The 20,172-nt window shown below is 39.7% G+C and overlaps 1 protein-coding gene across 1 annotated transcript in view; it reads left to right on the top strand.

Moving 5' to 3' along the window:
- The window catches only part of TMBIM4 (transmembrane BAX inhibitor motif containing 4), a 32,392-nt gene that overhangs the window by 1,661 nt on the left and 10,559 nt on the right, over positions 1 to 20,172 (top strand). Inside the window, exons 2-3 of the mRNA XM_039234290.1 lie at positions 15,223 to 15,331; positions 16,702 to 16,807. Of these exons, the coding sequence (XP_039090221.1) occupies positions 15,223 to 15,331; positions 16,702 to 16,807 (215 nt within the window). The remainder of the gene's footprint in view (positions 1 to 15,222; positions 15,332 to 16,701; positions 16,808 to 20,172) is intronic.

Genomic DNA, 20,172 nt, shown 5'->3' with positions numbered 1-20,172 from the left:
ACTGCACGTAAGTGCATCATAATGTATGTGTCATTTCGTGACTGCCTTATTTCATTTAGCATGTTTTCAGGGAGTATCCATTTTGTAGCCTGTATCAGACTTCACTTTTTTAGGAGTGATTTTCCATTTGCAAATAAATTACATTTTGTTAATTCATTTATCTGTTGGTAGTCGCTTGGGTAGCTTTCACCTACTATGAATGATACCGTTATAAACGTGTGCACAATACCCCCTTGAGATCTGCTTTGAGTTCTATGCGTACCCCAAAGTGGAATTGCTGGATCATATGTGTTTTAGAGACAGACCTCTCTTTTCCCTCTTGAGTAGGGAGGAAGTGGAATTACTGGATCATACCTGTTTATTCCCTCTTGAGTAGGGAAAAAACCCAGTTCCTCCTCCTGTGTTTCTCTTTACTACTCACACAGAACACTTGAGTTCTGACACTTAGGGTCACCAAATGTGGGTTGTTTTTTTTTTCTACACCAAGCAATTCTGCATGATGCCAGCTGTGTGTCCTACAATTTAACTCAATTCTGACACTGTCTCCTAGACGATAGCAACAGATCTCATAGGTTAAGGGCTCAGTCCCATAGACTGCTCCCACCCCACTTCAGATGCCAATTGCAAGTAATAAATAGGTCCCCAGGTAACCCGTAGTTTGTTAGACTTGGCTATAAATTGAAGGTTCCCATGACTCCTTCCTTGGGTTTGATTAATTTGCCAGAGCAGCTCACAGAACTCAAGGAGACACTTTTACCAGTTTATTAAAAGATACAGGTAAACAGCCAGATGAAGAGAGAGAGTGGGAGGTCTGGGAGGGCACCAAGTGCAGAAGCTTCTGTCCCCATGGAGTGAAGGTGTGTTCCCCTTCCAGGATGTGGATGTGTTCTCTTCACCAACCCGGAAGCTCTCCAAACCATCTTCTTAATGTTTTGTGGAGGCATCCTCACATAGGCATGATCAATTATTAACTCCACTTCTCCCCGCTTCAGCAGGGCTCGAAATTCCAAGCTTGTTTATGGCTTATTTTTCCTAGCGACCAGCCCTCATCCAGGAGCTCACCTAGAATTGCCTCAGTAGAACAGAAGAGACACCTGTCACCCAGGAAATCACGAGTTCTGTGCCAGAAACCTGAGGCAGAGACTAATATATATTTTCTATTATCTCACTATATGGTCATTGTATTTTTAGTTTTTTGGGGAACCACCATACTGTTTTACATAGTGACTGCACCATTTTATATTCTACACAACATTGCTCAAGTGTTCCTATTTCTCTACATTCTCACTGACACTTGTTCTCGCCTTTTTTTTCCTCTAAGTAGCCATCCAAATGGGCTTGAGGTGATATTTCATTGTGGTTTTGCCTTGCATTTCCCTGATAATGAGTGATGTTCAGCATCTTTTCATATACTTTGAAGAAATGTGATTAAGTTGTTTCCCCTTTTTGAAAAGTGGTTATGGATAAAGTTACAGTGTAGATTTTTGTGTCGTCCTCATTTGGGTAAATGCCAACAAGCACAGTTGCTGCATTGTATACTGAGAGTATGGTTAGTTTTGTAAGAAACCACCAAACTGTCTTCCAAAGTAGCTGTACCATTTTGCATTCCACCAGCAACGAATGAGAGGTCCTGTTGCGCCATATTCTAGCCAGCATTTGGTGGTGTCAGGTTTTGGATTTTGGCTAGTCTAGTAGATGTAGTAGTATCTCGTTGTTTTAATTGGCATTTCCCGGATAACATATGAGCATCTTTTCATGTTATTTGCTCTCTGTATATTTTGTTCAGGGAAGTGTCCAGATCCTCTGCATGCTCTTTAATTGAGTTCATTTTCTTGCTGAATTTTACGAGTTCTTTGTATATTTTGGATAATAGTCCTTTAATCAGATGCATCTTTGCAAATATTTTCTGTTAGGCTGTGGCTTATCTTCTCATTCTCTTTGTCCATATTTTCATTGGGTTATATATTTGTTGTTGTTGAGTTGTAAGAGTTCCTTATATAGTCTAGATATTAACCTCTTATTGTATATATGATTTACACATTTTCTCCCATTCTGTAGGTTGCCTTTTCACTATATTGATTTGTCCTTTGAGGCAGCTTTAAATTTTGATGTAGTACAATTTATCTCTGAAAAGTACAGCTTTTTTTGCCTGTGCTTTTAGGATCATATTTAAGAAATCATTGCCAAACCCAATGCCATGAAGCTTTTCCCTTGTGTTTTTTTACTAAGAGTTTTTATAGTTTTAGGTCTTATGCTTAGGTCTTGAATTTATTTTGAGTTAATCTTTGTATATGAGGTAATGTAAGGGTTCAACTTCATTCTTTTGCATAAGGATATCCTGTTTTTTCCAGCGCTGTTTGTTAAAGAGACAGCCCTTTCCTTCATTGAATGGTCTTGGCATCCATGTTGACAATCATTTGACCATATATGCAAGGGTTTACTTTTGCTCTTCTAGTCCATTGTGTTCTGTATGTCTGTCTTTATGTCAGTTCCACACTATTTTGATTATTCTTTGGTTACTTACTACTCTGTAATAAGTTTTGAAATCAGAAAGTGTGAGACCTCAACCTTTGTTGTTCTTCCATATTGTTTTGGGTATTCAGGGTCCCTTGAGATTCCATGTTAATTTTTGGATGCATTTTTCTGTATCTGCAAGAAGGACCATTGGGATTTTGATAGGGATTGATGTGGGGTTGCGAGTGAACAGTTAAGTAAGAATTCTTGAGATGTTTTGGGGGCAAAACCGTGCTTTTGTTATAACACGGGCAGGACCTGGAGGCAGAAAGAGCTGCACTTTTGCTATAAGAAGTTGGTGGTTAAATGCATAACTGTTCAAGGGGGAGAGAACATGCAAGGAATATTAGATCATAAATGTCTTCTTCGAATTTCTATTTGTAAATCTGCTTTTGCAGATTTTTCTGGTGTTTACCATTCAGCTCGATATTAACTATCAGGCAGGCTATAGGTCAGCTTTCTGGGCTAAAGGTGATCATTTTTCTGCTTCTCTCCCTCATCAGTGATTGCATTAGATCTATAGCTCTTTTTGCGTGTGACATTTAACAACATTAATTTAACAACACTAAACAATAGTTTAATCTATGAACATTGGATGTTGTTGGATGTCATGTATTTGTGCCTTCTTTCAGCAGTGTTTTGTAGTTTTCAGAGTACAAGTCTTTCTTGCCTTCTTGGTTAGATTTCTAAGTATTTTGTCCTTTTTGATCCTTGTAAGTGGAAGTTCTCCCTTAAGTTTCTTTTCCTTTTTGACTTGCTCATTGTTGGTGTATAAAATGCAACTGATTTTTTTGCATGTTGATTTTGTATCATGGAACTTAGCTGAATTCATTCGTTAGTTCTATCTAATTGCTTGTGGAATCTTTAGAGTTTTCTACATATAAGATCATGTCATGTGTAAACAGAGATAATTTTACCTTTTTTTCCTTTCCAGTTTGGATTCCTTTTATTTCTTTTATCCTGCCCAATTGCTCTGGCTAGGACTTCAGTACTATGTTAAATAGAAGTGGCAAAGCAAACATCCTTGACTTGTTCTGAGCTTAGAGGAAAAATTTTCAGTTTTTCACTGCTGAGTATTATTATATTAGCTGTGGGCTTGTCATATATAGCCCTTATTAGGTTGAGGCAGTTTCCTTCTCTTCCTTGTTTGTTGCGTGTCTTTATCATGAGTGGTTGTTGGATACTGGCAAATGCTTTTTCTACATCAGTTTCTGCTGATCCAAAGTGATAAGGAAAGAAGGATAGGAAGAGAAAACGGCACCTCTTGCAGCAAATTGAATTTGTGTAGAGGTGGTATCAGATGTGTGAATACAAGGCATTTATTAGAGAAAAAAAATTTGAATCATTAATATAGAAGAAGAAGCATCTCCTTTTTATTGACTATAAAGGTAGTGAGGAAATAAAAGTTTTGGAAGTCTCAGTTGCTGCCTTAAGGCATTAGTTGGGGTGGCCAGTGGCCAAACTAACCTGTAATGACAACTTAGTGAAATTCTTTTTTTTTCTGAATTAATTTGCTTTAATGTTTATTTGTATTTGAGAAAGAGAGAGAGAGAAAGACAGTGTGCGAGCAGGGGAGGGGCAGAGAGAGATGGAGACAGAATCTGAAGCAGGCTCTAGGCTCTGAGCTGTCAGCACAGAGCCCTACATGGGGCTCATGTGAGATCACAACCTGAGCCGCAGTCAGATGCTAATTAGCCAGTTGAGCTACCCAAGCACCCCTAATTTTTAAATTTAATTGTGAAAGAGCACGAGCAGGTTGAGAGGGGCCATGGCAGAGAGAGAGGATCTTAAGCAGCCTCCATATCCAGTGTGGAGCCTGACGTGGGACTCCATCCCACAATCCTGTGATCAGGACCTGAGCCGAAATTAAGAGTTGGGTGCTCAACCAACTGAGCCATCCAGGCTCCCCTCAAAGATCAATTTTTAGAAGTGAAATTTTAGGGTCAAAAGAGTATGAGCGTTTTCAGTGTGGTTGATATCATTAGCTACCCTCCAAAGAGATTGTACTTATTGACTGTTGACAAACAATATATGAGGATACATTTTTTGCACCCTCACCAACACGTAGCATCATCCATTTGTTTAACGTTTGGCAGTCTATTGGATCAGGGGTTGGCAAACATTTTCTACAAAAGGCCAAATCTAAATATTTTCAGCTTTGTGGGACCATTGGTCATGTTGCATCTACTCAGCTATGCCATTGCATGTGTGCAAAGGCAGCTGTAGACGATATGTAAATGGGAGAGTGTGGTTGTGACCAGTACATCTTTAGTTACAAAATCAGGTGGTGGGCTGGATTTGGCCCATGAGCCATAGTTTGCTGACTCTTGTGGTAGGTAAAAGATGTTTTCTTGGGGCTCCTGGGTGGCTCAGTCGGTTAAACATCCGACTTCGGCTCAGGTCATGATCTCGTGGTTCGTGGGTTTGAGCCCTGCGTCGGGCTCTGTGCTGACAGCTAGGTCAGAGCCTGGAACCTGCTTCAGATTCTGTGTCTCCCTCTCTCTCTGACTCTACCCTGCTCATGCTCTCTCTCAGAAATAAATAAAACATTTTTTAAAAAAGATGTTTTCTTTTAATTTGCATGTTTTAGCCTTGTAAGTGAAGGTGAGCACTTTCCTTTATTTACAAAACTATTGGGCCCTGTACTGATGTTAGGGATAGCAGTGACCACAATATTTCAGTTTTTTTTTTTTTTTTTTTTAAGAGAGAGTGTGTGTGTTTGCATGTGTGTGTGTAAACAGGAGAGGGGTAGAGGGAGGAGGAGAGAGAGGATCTCAAGCAGGCGTCATGCCCAGTGCAGAGCCTGATGTGGGACTCAATCTTACAGACTGATCATGAGCCAAGATCAGGAGGAATTAGATAGATGCTCAACCGACTGAGCCACTCAGGCACCCCACTCTTGAAGACTCGTAATTTGGATAAGGGAGTTGGGGAGACAGACCCTGAAGAAGTGAGCAAATAAATAGGTTATTTGCTGTGATAAGTTCCCTGAAGAAAAGACACCGTGATGGAATAGACAGTAGGGTTCAGAGTGGCAACTATTTCAGTTAAGGAATGGTCAGGAAAAGAGCTCTTAAAGGAGGTGGTAGTTGTGTTGTATGAGAAGGAAGTAGCCACATTTATTCATTATTGCTTCATTAAAAAGTTACCCCAAAGTTTACTGGCTTAGAACACCACATTGTTACTATTTCACACAGTTTCTGAGCAGGAATTGGAGAGATTTGGCTTGGTGGTTCTGGCTCAAGGTGTCCCGTGAGATTCTATTCAAGATGAGTGCTGTGGCTGCAGTCAGCTGAAGGCATGACTAGGCCGGAGGATCTGCTTCCTGGAACTCTTACTCGCGTGGATGTTGACAAAAGGCCTCTCAGTCCTTTGCCACATGACCTTCATAGGCTCCTTGTGTGGCCTCATTGCATGGCAGCTGCCTTCCCCTGAGCGAGTGATTCATTAGAGAACAATGAGGAAGCCACAGTGTCTTTAATGAACTAGTCATGGTAATCACATGCACCATCACATCCCGCATTATATTCATTAGTAAAGCAAGTCACTAAGTCCATCCACACTCCAAGGTGTGAGATTTAGGCTCCACCTTTTGAAGTTAAGTGTTACATAATTTATAGGAATGTTTTATTTTCTTTTTTCTCCCTTCCTTCCTTCCTTCCTTCCTTCTTTCCTTTCTTTGTTTCTCTCTCTCTTTCTTCCTTCCTTTCTCTCTCTTTCTTTTTTTCTTTATGAATGCTGAGTTATTTTTGAGAGAGAGAAAGAGAACGTGCATACAAGAGTGGGGAAGGGGCAGAGAGAGGGAGACAGAGAATCTGAAGCAGAGTCTGCTTTGTTGATAGGCATGTTTTAAACCACCACAGTCTTTCGTCACAAATTTTTCTTCCACGTGCATTCTAAGATGCTCCAAAGGTTTTATCCAGTATAGCATCAGTGCAAAGTCTAGAGTTTTCTTTTTTTTTTTATTTTATATTTTATTTATTTCTAAGAGACAGAGAGAGCACACATGAGCAAGCAGGGGAGGGTCAGAGAGAGAGACACAGAATCTGAAACAGGCTCCAGGCTCTGAGCTGGCTGTCGACACAGAGCCCAACGCGGGGCTCGAACCCACGAACCGTGAGATCATGACCTGAGCCTAAGTCGGATGCTTATCCGACTGAGCCACCCAGGTGCCCCTAGAGTTTTCTCATCTAAATCAAATCCAGGCGTGGATGAGGACACTTGGGTGTCATTCTTTAAATATATTCTTGGAGTGTATTTTCTCTTGAAGATTTTGGAACTAAAGAGACAAATTATCTGTACCCACACACATCCAATATCCATAAGTAGATCAGGCATAATTTGGTGGTATTTTTTCCAGTAAAGTTCTTCTAAAAACTTTGGGGGTTCGTATGATTCTTCTTGTGGTTCATTCCATTAGACAAAAGCCACACCCAGAAGTGTCTTAGGGTAAGCTTTGGCCAAGACTGCTGAGTGACAATTTCCTCAAGCTTCTCAAAAGACCTGTTGTTTGAATGGTTCTTCTGAGGTGCAGAGTTGGATATTTGTGAGATTTTAACAAAAGATCCTCACATCCTCTATCTCTCCTCTTGCATTTTATTTTTTATTTTTTTTAGTTTATTGTCAAGTTGGTTTCCATATAACACCCAGTGCTTGTCCCCACAAGTGCCCTCCTCCATGCCCATCACCCCCCTTCCTCTCTCCTCCACCCCCATCAGCCCTCAGTTTGTTCTCAGCATTCAAGAGTCTCTCATGGTTTGCCTCCCTCCCTTTCCCCAACTATTTTTCCCCTTCTTCTCCCCCATGGTCCTCCATTATCTTCCTCCTAATCCACCTATATGTGCAAACATATGGTATCTGTCCTTCTCTGCCTGACTTATTTCGCTCAGCATAACACCCTCGAAGTCCATCCATGTTGCTACCAATGGCCCGATTTCATTCTTTCTCATTGCCATGTAGTATTCCATTGTCTAGATAAGCCACATTTTCTTGATCTATTCATCAGTTGATGGACAGTTAGGTTCTTTCCATGTTTTGGCTATTGTTGAGAGTGCTGCTATGAACATTGGGGTACATGTGCCCCTGTGCATCAGCACTTCTGTATCCCTTGGGTAAATTCCTGGCAGTGCGACTGCTGGGTCATTGGGGAGTTCTGCTGTTAACTTTTTGAAGAACCTCCATACTGTTTTCCAGAGGGGTTGCACCAGCTTACATTCCCACCAACAGTGTAAGAGGGTGCCCGTTTCTCCACATTCTCGCCAGCATCTAGAGTTCTCTGATTTGCTCATTTTTAGCCACTCTGACTGGCGTGAGGTAGTATCTCAGTGTGGTTTTGGTTTGTATTTCCCTGATGAGGAGGGACGCTGAGCATCGTTTCATGTGTCTGTTGGCCATCTGGATGTCCTCTTTGGAGAAGTGTCTGTTCATGTCTTCTGCCCATTTCTTCACTGGATTATTTGTTTTTCCGGTGTGGAGTTTGATGAGTTCCTAATAGATATTGGATACTAGCCCTTTATCTGATATGTCATTTGCAACTATGTTTTCCCATTCTGTCAGTTGCCTATTAGTTTTGTTGATTGTTTCCTTTGCCATGCATAAGCTTTTTATCTTGATGAGGTCCCAGGAGTTCATTTTTGCTCTTGATTCCCTTGCCTTTGGGGATGTGTCAAGTAAGAAATTGCTGCGGTTGTGGTCAAGGAGGTTTTTTCCTGCTTTCTCTTCTAGGGTTTTGATGGTTTCCTGTCTCACATTCAGGTCCTTTATCCATTTTGAGTTTATTTTTTTGTTTGGTTTGAGAAATTGTTTTTGTTTTATTCTTCTGTATGTTGTTGTCCAGTTCTCCCAGCACCATCTGTTAAAGAGGCTGTCTTTTTTCCATTGCATACTCTTTCCCACTTTGTCAAAGATTAGTTGGCCATACATTTGTGGGTCCAGTTCTGAGTTCTCTATTCTATTCCATTGGTCTTTGTGTCTGTTTTTGTGCCAATACCATACTGTCTTGATGATTATAGCTTTGAAGTAGAGGCTAAAGTCTGGGATGGTGATACCTCCCGTTTTGGTTTTCTTCTTCAATATTACTTTGGCTATTTGGGGTCTTTTGTGGTTCCAAACAAATTTTAGGATAGTTTGTTCTAGTTTTGAGAAGAATGCTGGTGCAATTTTGATTGGAATTGTATTGAATGTGTAGATTGCTTTGGGTAGTAATGACATCTTAACTATATTTATTCTTCCGATCCATGAGCCTGGAATGTTTTTCCATTTCTTTGTGTTTTCTTCAATTTCCTTCATAAGCTTTCTATAGTTTTCATCATACAGATCTCCTATATCTTTGGTTAGGTTTATTCCTAGGTATTTTATGGCTTTTTGTGCAATTGTGAATGGGATAGTTTCTTGATTTCTCTTTCTGTTGCTTCATTATTTGTGTATAAAAATGCAACCAATTTCTGTACATTGATTTTGTATCCTGTAACTTTGCTGAATTCATGGATCAGCTCTAGTAGGCTTTTGGTGGAGAGTGTCAGGTTTTCTATGTAGAGTATCATGTCGTCTGCGAAAAGTGAGAGTTTGACTTCTTCTTTACCAATTCTGATGCTTTTTATTTCCTTTTGTTGTCTGATGGCTGATGCTAGGACTTCCAGCACTATGTTAAACAACAGTGGTGAGAGTGGACATCCCTGTCGTGTTTCTGATCTCGGGAAAGCTCTCAGTTTTTCCCCATTGTCTCCTCTTGCATTTTAATGTAAGCAGCAAGAGTCCAGCAAGGACCTTCAGTACTTTATGTGGAAATCTCCTTAGTATGATCATGTACTTGATTAGGTACATTTTCAACACTTTCCATGTTCCCACAGGTGACAGTGTTGCTAAATTTTTTGTCAGCACAAACCACTTTCCATTAAGCTGTTACCCACATCCTCCTGAAAGGTGTCATCCTTCTGTAAACAGTTTCTTCAAGGCGTTTTGAGCTTTTACCTCAGAGATCTGCCATGTCCCACCCACTGCCTGATTCCAAAGCCTTCCATATTTTAGGTTTTTGGTGTGTCAGCAGCTCCCTTTCAGGTAACAAAATTTAAATTAGTTTTCTATTGCTGTGTGGCAAATTACCACAAAATGTGGTATACCACAGAATGCTTGAATAAACACCTATTATCCATTTCTAAGAGCCAAGTATCTTACTGATTTGAGATCAGGATTTGTCAAAGGTTGTAGTCAACATGTTGGCTGGGGTTGTAGTCACCTGAAGGTCTGACTGGAGCTTGAAGGGCATGCTTCCAAGAAGGCACACTCACATCATTATTAAGCAGAAGGCCTGTTCTCACTGGCTGTGGGCAAGAGACCTCAGTTTTCTACTACGTGGATTTTTCTGTAGGACTACTTGAATGTCCTCACAACTTTGGCAGCTGGCTTCTCCTGTAGCATTCACTCTCACTGGGGACAGTACTGCCTCCAAGGGGGTGGAAATTGGTTCTTGAGGTGGAGGGCAAAACAATCTCAGATTTTATGATAATATGTACCCTTCCAAAGAGTTGTGGTACATAAACAGTTATGTGTGGCATTAAAACTTTATCGGCAAACTATTAGGAAAACATGTCCAGAAGGCTTCTTAGGTTCACAATAATGAAAAAAGGGAGGTTGAGCAACAGTGCCCTAGAGTGAGTCTTCTAAGAAAGGGCAAGTATGGGTGGCACAGTCAGTTAAGCATCCGACTTTGACTCAGGTCATGATCTCATGCTTCGTGGGTTTGATTTCTGCATTGGACTCTGTGCTGACAGCTCAGAGCCTGGAGCCTGCTTCAGATTCTGTGTCTCCATCTGTCTTCGCCCCTCCCCTGCTCTGTCTCTCTCAAAAATAATTAAACATAGAAAGAAAGAAGGAAGGAAGGAAGGAAGGAAGAAAGAGTAGGTAGTAGCTATATTACTTTTGAAAAACATTTTTTAAAAAATGTTTATTTATTTATGAGAGAGAGAGAGAGAAACCGAGCATGAGCAGGAGAGAGAGGGAGTCACAGAATCTGAAGCAGGCTCCAGGCTCTGAGCTGTCAACACAGAGCCTGATGTGAGGCTCGAACTCAAGGATACTGCGAGATCATGACCTGAGCTGAAGTCGGACACGTAACCGACTGAGTCACCCAGAGGCCTCTATTTTTTTTTTTTAACTGAGGTATAAAAAATTGCCTTTTAAGATTTAGTCTTAGACATAATATACATTGTTGCTTCTGCCTTATTATTTTTGTTCAGAAGTGAATCTCTTGAAGGGAGTGTCACTAAATTGTGGATGTTTTAAACCACCATTACATATAAAGAGTGATAAAAGCATCCCAGGCAGAGGAGACAGCAAGGGCAGAGGCCCAGACCTAGGAAGGAGTTGGCATGCTTGCAGAACAGAAAGGTAGCAAGTGTGGGGAAAGCATAGTGAGGAAGGGAAGAGGGTGTGTGCTGAGGTTGGAAAAGTTGTTTATCAGGTAGGTCCTTGTAGGCCCCATAGAAGCTTTGAATTTTATCCTAAGTGTTTAAGCATGTGACGTGGTTTATTTTACAAAAAGATCACTCTGACAGCTGTGGGGAGAATGGATTGAGACCACGGGCCGGACCAGAGGAGAGGCATGGAGACTGATGAGAAGGCCACTTTAGGAGTAGGTGAGATATCAGACCGACTCTGACTGCAGGGGTAGTGGTTGGACATGTTGTACTTTGTGAAGAGCAGCTCCAGTAGTTGTGGATGGGTTGGGAGGAGGGAGGGGAATCAGACACGATGTCCACATTTTTGGTGTGGGGGCTGTTGGTGCTGGTTACGGAGGAGAAGTCTTGGGAGAAGGACAGACAGAACCGCGAAGAAATGAAGAGTTGCTGTTTTGGCCGTGTTAAGTTTGAGTAGAAAGGGGGGAAATAAAAGTAGAAGGGGGAGATATCAGGCTTCAAAAATAAATTGGAAGATAATTGCTATTTGATTTATATTCTTTTCCTGCTGGCTCTTTTATTTTTCTGTGTGAGCTGAGTGTGTATAGCCTTTGCCGTGTTTTAGGTTAGTTACTCAAAATGGGTGTCAAATGTTGCTTTTTCTTTGGATTTGGTTTAAGATTCTTTTTTTAAGGGGTAGAGAAAAGCTGTGATTGTGAGCATAAGGATTATTTTTATGATGAATTTACTGGCTTAGCACAAGTTTATTTTTTAAAGAAAGATTTTAAGTAATCTCTACACCCAGCATGGGGCTTGAACTTACACCTGCAAGATCAAGAGTCACACACTTTACTGACTGAGTCAGCCAGGCACCCCTGCAAGGTTTCTTTAAAATGTTTTTCCATTACAAAAGTAAAAAATATTTATTGGTGATAAAGAAAAACAACGCAGATTAGCAAGGAACTGAACGTGAAAATCCTCCTCACTCATGTTGCTCAGAGAAAAATCATTATTAACACCTCAGTGTATACTTTTATTTCATATGTACTTGTGCACCAACACGCACATACAAATAAACATTAAGCACACTATTTTGACCTGTAGAACAGTTCCATCAAACGGTAAAGATTAACGTTAACTTTCACTGCTTAATTGAGAAAATACAGGGAATGGGTTTGAGTTAGGTGAGGTACCTAATATGGTATCAAAATTAAAGAATATGATTTTTTTTTTGAGTCTGGAAAATCCCTTGAGGGAATAATAGTGTGGCCTTTGGTTTAGTAATTAAGTTCACAGGAAGATGGCCCAAATAACATTGTCCGTGGCAGTAATATATGCTTTAACTTGCTTTTGTGAAAAAAGTGGAAATAACCTCGTACAGCATGCAAGCATCAGGCCCTTTTTAAGAAAGGAAGTTGTAGATCTGTGGTAGAGATGAGCAGTTTCCTGAAAGATACATCATGCCTACACGTAGGACAAAATACAACCGGTAGTGTTACTGAGTCATTGGCTAAATTGTATGTTCAGTACAACCTGTTAAAGACATGAGGATGGGGCGCCTGGGTGGCTTAGTCAGTTAAGTGTCCGACTTTCGCTTAGGTCATGATCTCGTGGTTCGTGGGTTTGAGCCCCGCATCGGGCTCTGTGCTGACTGCCAGCTCAGAGCCTGGAGCCTGCTTCAGAGTCTGTGATTCCCTCTCTCTCTGACCCTCCCCTGCTCACGCTGTCTCTCTCTCTCTCTCTCCTAGAAATAAATAAAACATTTAAAAAAATTAAAAAAAAAAAGAACTGTATCTTTAAAAAAAAAAGACATTAGGAAAAACTCACGGTCTATTTTGGATTAGGTATCAGAGGGAAACGTTAAGATTTAAGGTGGGATCATTTTAAGGATTAAATCTTGGTATTTATGAAAATTTCCTATTATTATTATTTAATATTTGGCTTACATGCTGTCAAAGCACTTCATCCTTAGTTGGGAAGCCAGGTCTATAGTAAGAATTCTTTTCAGAGGTGACATTTATTGTATGAGTATGGTCATGAGAAGCAAGAGACAATGTTTCATCTTGTTTTGTTGGGAAAAAAGGGGGCCAGCAGTGGTTTTATTGCCTACCTAAGCACAATGCTCTATGTAAGTTATGTGGCTCCATTGTTGTTTTATTTTTTTAATACTCTTTTTTTTCTTTTTCTTTTTTTTTTTTAATTTCTGATAGATAGCATGAGCAGGGGAGGGTCAGAGGGAGAGGGAGACACAGAATCTGAAACAGGCTCCAGGCTCTGAGCTAGCTGACGCGGGGCTTGAACCCACGAACCATGAGATCATGACCTGAGCTGAAGTCGGACACCTAACTGACTGAGCCACCCAGGCACCCCTCCATTGTTGTTTTAGAATAATACCTTTTCTCTTCCCTGAGTGGCAGAATTTACCTTTCATAAATTCGTAAAAGCCAATAAAATGTAATGAGTATTTATTGTGTGCCATGCACTTTGCTGGTTGTTTGGGGTATAAAAATGAGTGAGTCATATTCCCTATTATTAGGGAGATTTTTAGTCTCTATAGTGGGATGGGAGTGAAGGGCTAGTAGGCTTATTAATTATATGAAGCAATTAGAAGTTTCTTTAGGGCTCCTCGGGAACAGGAGGAGGAACATTTAATTCTGATGGGGGAAATGATCAAGGCTGAATCTTGAAAGATGATTGCAGCTACAGGGGTGAGGAGAGAAGGATGTTATTATTCTATCAGTCTGTGTACATACAGGAGGTGGAAACTCTTAGTGTTTATTTCTGAAACTGGTGGTGAGTTGGGGATTCACTGTGTTACCTATATCATCTGCATGTCAGATGACTTTACTAAGTGTTTACATCATTAGAACTTGGAGATTATTTATGGATGTTAATAATAAAGTATCTTGAAAGTAAGAATTTCTTACTGTATAGAAACTAGAGGAAGAGGTACTATAAGTGAGAAATAAAAGTATATGAGTGAAAGTAAATTTATGTATTATTTGCCTTTTAAGGATAAGTTTTATTTTGAGGAAACGTTTGTACTGCTTGGAAATTAAGATTTTTTTTTAATTTGTATCTAGCCATATGCTTTCTATTCCTGCTTTTCAGTTTCAAGATAGATTTGTTGTTTAGATATGTTCTGTTTTTAATCTTTTGCTTTGTTTATGCTGCTGTGTATAAATAGTGTTTCATACTTTCTTTTGATGAAAACATTATCTTTTCTTTTTCTTTCTCTTTCTCTTTCTCTTTTTCTTTTTTAAGTAAGCTCTATGCCCAACATGGGACTTGAACTTAAAAAACTCTGAGATCAAGAGTCACATACTCAACCTACTGAACCGGCCAGGCCACCCATTGGTGTTTGTTTGTTTGTTTCTATTCTTTTTTAATTCTTTTTAACGTTTTTTTTTTAATTTTTTAATGTTTTATTTATTTCTGAGAGAGAGAGACAGCGTGAGCAGGGGAGGGTCAGAGAGAGGGGGAGGTACAGAATCTGAAACAGGCTCCGGGCTGTCAGCTACCTGTCAGCACAGAGCCCGACGCAGGGCTCGAACCCACGAACTGTGAGATCATGACCTGAGCCAAAGTCGGACACTAACCCACTTAGCCACCCAGGTGCCCCTAACGTTTTATTTATTATTGAGAGACAGAGTGTGAGAGGGGGAGGGGCAGAGAGAGGTGGTGACACAGAATCCAAAGCAGGCTCCGGGCTCTGAGCTGTCAGCACAGAGCCCAGTGTGGGGCTCAAACTCACAAACTGCAAAATCATGACCTGAGCCGAGATCTGACACTTAACTGACTGAGCCACCCAGGCACCCCAAGGACACCCATTGTTGAAAACATTTTTATTCTGGCCTGTTTATTTTTTTTAGACTCCTGCTTCTTGAAGGATAGTTATCACTTAAAATTTGTGATTTCTTTGGAAGTATTTTCTGTTTTTGTTTTTAGTTTAAGTTCCAGACTACATTATTTGGATTCAGATTTAAAGATTATGTATAAAATTTGAATGTTTCTGGGGCGCCTGGGTGGCTCAGTCGGTTAAGCATCTGACTTCAGCTCAGGTCTTGATTTCACGGCCTGTGAGTTCGAGCCCTGCATCAGGCTCCCTGCTGACAGCTCAGAGCCTGGAGCCTGCTTTGAATTCTGTATATCCCTCTCTCTCTGACCCTTCCCTGCTCCCATTCTGTCTCTCAAAAATGAATGTTCAAAAAACAATTTTGAAAAAAAAAATAATGTTTGTAAGAACATATCTGATCCTGCCATTCTGTGATAAATGCTCAAGAATACCATCATGTGTAATTATTTTCTTTTTCAGCCTTTCTAAGAAAAGTCTACGCCATCCTTTCTCTGCAAGTTCTTTTAACTACAGTGACATCTTCATTTTTTATATACTTTGAGTCTATACGGACATTTGTACATGAGAGGTAAGGTGATAAGATGATTTTCAGTCATTTTTAGCTGCTGCTTATGAACAAAAGGGCATATTATAAGCAAAGTTCCCTTTTTTTCTCCATTAACTTCTGAGGTTAGAATGTAAAAATGGTTCATTATTAACTTTTGTAAATAAGACTAGTTTTGATAAGGGAAATGTTCTGCAACATGATATTTACCTCTGAACCTTTTAGCTTACAGTTTTATAGGGTTAAACTTTCATCTCCTGAAATAGTATTAAGAATTTTTACTGTATGCAGGTTTTTTTTAAGTTTATTTATTTATTTTGGGAGAAAGAGAGAGAGAGAGAATCCCAAGCAGGCTTGGCACTGTCAGCACGGAGCCTGATACGGAGCTCGAACTGACAAACCACGAGATCACGACCTCAACCAAAATCAAGAGTCAGTCACTTAACCAACTGAGCCACCCAGGCGCCCCCACTGTATGGAGTTTTTAAATTTAATTTATTTTTGCTTTTATTATACTTATGCGCAGTCCCCAAAGCCTAAGACAATGCTTAAAGAATAAGGTACTTTAAATAAAGGAGTCTTTAATTTGTCTTGGTGTTGGATCATGACTAGTATAATTTCACTGAGAAATTTCCAAAGGAGCTTCATATAGTTCATCCCTAATTTGTTAAAGATTTGACCTCCAAAATAATTATTTCCATGGCTAAAAGTTATAGAAGTTTTTTCATATTAAAGGAAAAATATGGGCACCTGGGTGGCTCTGTCATTTCAGCGTCCAACTTCAGCTCAGGTCATAATCTCACAGTTGGTGAGTTTGAGCCCCACGTCAAGCTCTGCATTGATAGCTTGCCACCTGCTTCAGATTCTGTGTCTCTCTCTCTCTCCTTCCCTGTTCACATATTGTGTCTCTCTCTGTAATAAGTAAAACATTAAGAAAGAAAAAGAAAGAATGAATATTGTCTTGGAAGCAGACAATTTCTATCATCACTTCCCCTGCAAAAACATTAGTTTGTTATTTGAGGTAAAGTTCTTTAATTGAAATTACAGCTGTATAGTAAGTGTACATAAAATTTGTTTATTATTTAATAGCTATTCCTTATTTCAGTTTTAAAAAGCACTATGCTAATTGCAAAAATACACAAATATGATAGAAGTTCACGAAGTCAAAAGGAAAAGTGCTCCCCGTTCATTATAGGCTCTTTTCTTTGTCCCGCTGCTCATCCCCTGCTCACACCCCTCATATTCCCTGAACAGAAAAATAGTTTCTTTTGACAGTTTGGTGCAGTTCCTTCCACACCACAAATACACAAATGCAACAGACAGATTTTATTATATTGGTTAATACTATTTCTTCTGTTTTTAAGCTTAAAAATGCTTCTAATTTTATCTTTCAGTCCTGCCTTAATTGTGGTGTTTGCCCTTGGATCTTTGGGTTTGATTTTAGCATTGACCGTAAACAGACATAAGCATCCCCTTAACCTGTACCTGCTTTTTGGATTCGTGAGTATTTTGGCAGTATCTGTTACTTTAACATTTATTCTTGTGTCTTAACTTTCTTTATTTCATTGAGTGCAAGTACATATAGTAGCAAAACAAAAGTAATCAGTTTTTTAATAAATTCAAGTATTTTAGGAAATTACATGTAACTTTCTAGTCTTTAAAATTTTTAACCTTTGTCAGGTTCAAACTTTTGAGGGTTTTTTGTTTTGTTTTTTTCTGTCAATATTATGATATGGTGGAAAAGAATAGTGAATTGGAATCTCATGACTTGGCTTTTCTACCAATGTGGTTATGTGACATTTGGCAGGGTTTTTAGCCTTTCCGTACCTAGTTAGCTCATATATAAAATGAAAATATTAGAGTAGATTATCCCTGTGATACTTTGCACCCCTAATATTCTGTGATTTTCTTGAGAAAAAAATTATAGCCTGAATTTCATAGACTTGAAATCTTTATGATTAACTCCTCAGTGCTGTTTATTTTTTAATTTCTTTTTAATGTTTATTTTTGAGAGAGAGAGAGAGAGAGCAAGCATGAGTTGGGGAAAGGCAGAGAGGGAGACACAGAATCCAAAGCAGGTTCCAGGCTCCAAGCTGTCAGCACAGAGCCCGATGCAGGGCTTGAATTCACGAACTATGTGATTGTGACCTGAGCCAAAGTCGGACATTCAACCAACTGAGCCACGCAGGCGCCCTCTCAGTGTTATTTTTATCTTAGTACTCTGTTCTTTTAAAGGACCATTTTGCTCAATTGATGTGCTCTACTAATTTGTTTTAAAATCATAGTGAGGAGGGAGCCTGAGTGGCTTAGTCAATTAAGTGTCTGACTTTGGATTTCAGCTCAGGTCACAGTCTCTTGGATTTCATGAGTTCGAGCCCAGCGTTAGGCTCTACACTGGCAGCATAGAGCCTGCTTGGGGTTCTCTCTCACTCTCTCTTTGCTCTTCCCCTGCTTATTCTTTCTCTTTCAAAATAAATAAATAAATAAATATCTTAATTGGGGAACTTAACTTTAGGCTGTTTGTAAATAAATAAATAAATAAATATCATAATTGGGGAACTTAACTTTAGGCTGTTTGTTTAGATGTTTGTGAAAATTAAAACCCAAACTACAACCTATGAAAATCCAATCCTATAATATGACCAGAATGAGTTGTAAGCCTCAAGTTATATATCTTTTAAATTATTTTTCTTGTTCTCATATCCAGTAGGACTTTGGGTTCTAACCTAAAAATTTACTTCAAAACACTTCAAACTAATATTAATTTTATAGCCAAATCCGAATGAAAATGCTGTTTACCAGATTAAAATACTTTAAACTGAAGGAAGTTTGTGAATTCCGGTAACAAGTTTATGTTACTATGATGAAAGAAACCTCGTGACTTTGGAAATTTCAATTATAAGAAAGGTTATTCATTTAAATCTTAGTTTCTTTTGTTTGCCAAGTATCAGAACCCTAACCCAAGTTATCTCAAGTACTGTGAAGTTTATAAGAACTTGGGAACCCACCAAGAAGGGGCCTTAAGTAGACAAGGAACTCTAGAGGTAGATTTCTAGGAATGATGCTATTGTAGGAAATTCAGAGCAAGAATTGGGAGTCTCTTCCCCTTCTATCTGTTTTTAATTTTTTTTCAATATTTATTTATTTTTGAGAGAGAGAGAGACAGAGCATAAGCAGGGAGGGGAGGGACAGACACACACACACACACACACACACACACACAGACACACACATACACACACACACAATCTGAAGCAGGCTCCAGGCTCTGAACTGTCAGCACAGAGCCCAACGTGGGGGCTTGAACTCATGAACCGCAAGATCAAGACCTGAGCCAAAGTGGGACGCCTAACTGACTGAGCCACCCAGGCACCCCTCTTCCCCCTTCTATTAAATCTCTTCTCTACTTTACAGCTGTCCTTACACATAATTTTCGTCTTTGCTGTCTTTAGTGGTTTTTTTTTTTAAAAATCTATTTATTTATTTTTGAGAGAGAGAGCAAGCAGAGTAAGGGCAGAGAGAGAAGAGAGAGAGGAGCCCAAGCAGGGTTTGCACTGTTAGCTGCACTGTCAGCACGGAGCCCCATGAGGGTGTCTGACTCAGGAACAGTGAGGTCACCACCTGAGCTGAAATCAAGAGCAGATGCTTAACCGACTGAGCCACCCAGGTGCCCCTGCTGTCTTTAGTTTTTATATGGTGCATTGTGGGCCCTCATATGGTTCGTTAACCTTTAACTTTAGCTCCTGCTGCCATTACTTCATTCTCTAGGTTTAGATTCCTAAGTGAGAAAGAGTCTGATTGACACAGGTTATTATTGGCACAGTTCACACTGTAGGTTGTTAACCAGTATGTGGGTTGGGAGCCCTTGGGTTAGATGCCAACTCCTTTCCCAGTCATCTTTGTCCTAGGAGAAAGGGAGGGGCATAAAAAGAAACTGCCATATGGAGTTCCTCTTCAACTTTATAAAAAGCTAGGCTCCTTTCAAAAAGACTGTGTTTGATTTCTATCTGGCATGGACCAACTTTTGTCCAGAAGAGAGAGGACCTACATTCCCCATTAGCCAAATGCTTGTGGGCAAGATGGTTACTTCCTCCTATACCCGTAGCTAAAAATGGGTGAACAGCTAAGGAGACTTATATAATACATTTCAGATTATTCAGAGACCTCTGATACCAGGCTACTGTGTCCTGTTCTACCAAAGTAGAAAAGAAGGTGGATCTTATCTTGTTTTAGAAGGTGTGTATGTGTGTGTTCACGTCCACATACTTAAAAGGAGCCATTATTTTGGGGTGGTGTTATGTTTTCCTAGTCTTCTCTTTTCTCCTGTCACACTGTCTTGTTTTCTTTGGATACTTGAGTACGGGGTAGGATTTCTTACCTAAAGTCATGTGACAAGTATCAGGAAAGTGGTATAATCATATTTTCCTAGAAAAAAAATATTACTATCAATTTTTGCTACCACTTTCCTAACACCAACAACAGCATTACAACAAAATGGGGCAGTGGCTTCATTGCCTCCACATCTGTGTACATTTCTGATGCCATTTTTGCTCTGGTTCTGTTAGATTTCTTTTTTTTTTTTTTAATATTTTATTGTCAAGTTTCTGGTTCTGTAAGATTTCTTGATTCCATATAGGGAGAGTTACAGGGAGTGCTTCTACCAGGACTACGAGTATACAGGCACTGCCGTTATTTCTGGCTTTGCCTTTGTGATACAGTCTATCACATAGTTGGTAAAATCTAACTAGAGTATGCATGTAGAACAAAACAAAGGTATGTAGCTAAGGAGAAGGAGAAGCTAGAGGATAAAACTCAATGTCCCCATATCTTGTATTTAGGATATGAGTTCAGCTACATGTGACATG

The sequence above is a fragment of the Hyaena hyaena genome, unplaced genomic scaffold (genome assembly GCF_003009895.1).
Source record: "Hyaena hyaena isolate Hyena2069 unplaced genomic scaffold, ASM300989v1 scaffold_87, whole genome shotgun sequence".
Taxonomy (NCBI): Eukaryota; Metazoa; Chordata; class Mammalia; order Carnivora; family Hyaenidae; genus Hyaena; species Hyaena hyaena.
This window is presented reverse-complemented; position numbering and strand designations above follow the sequence as displayed.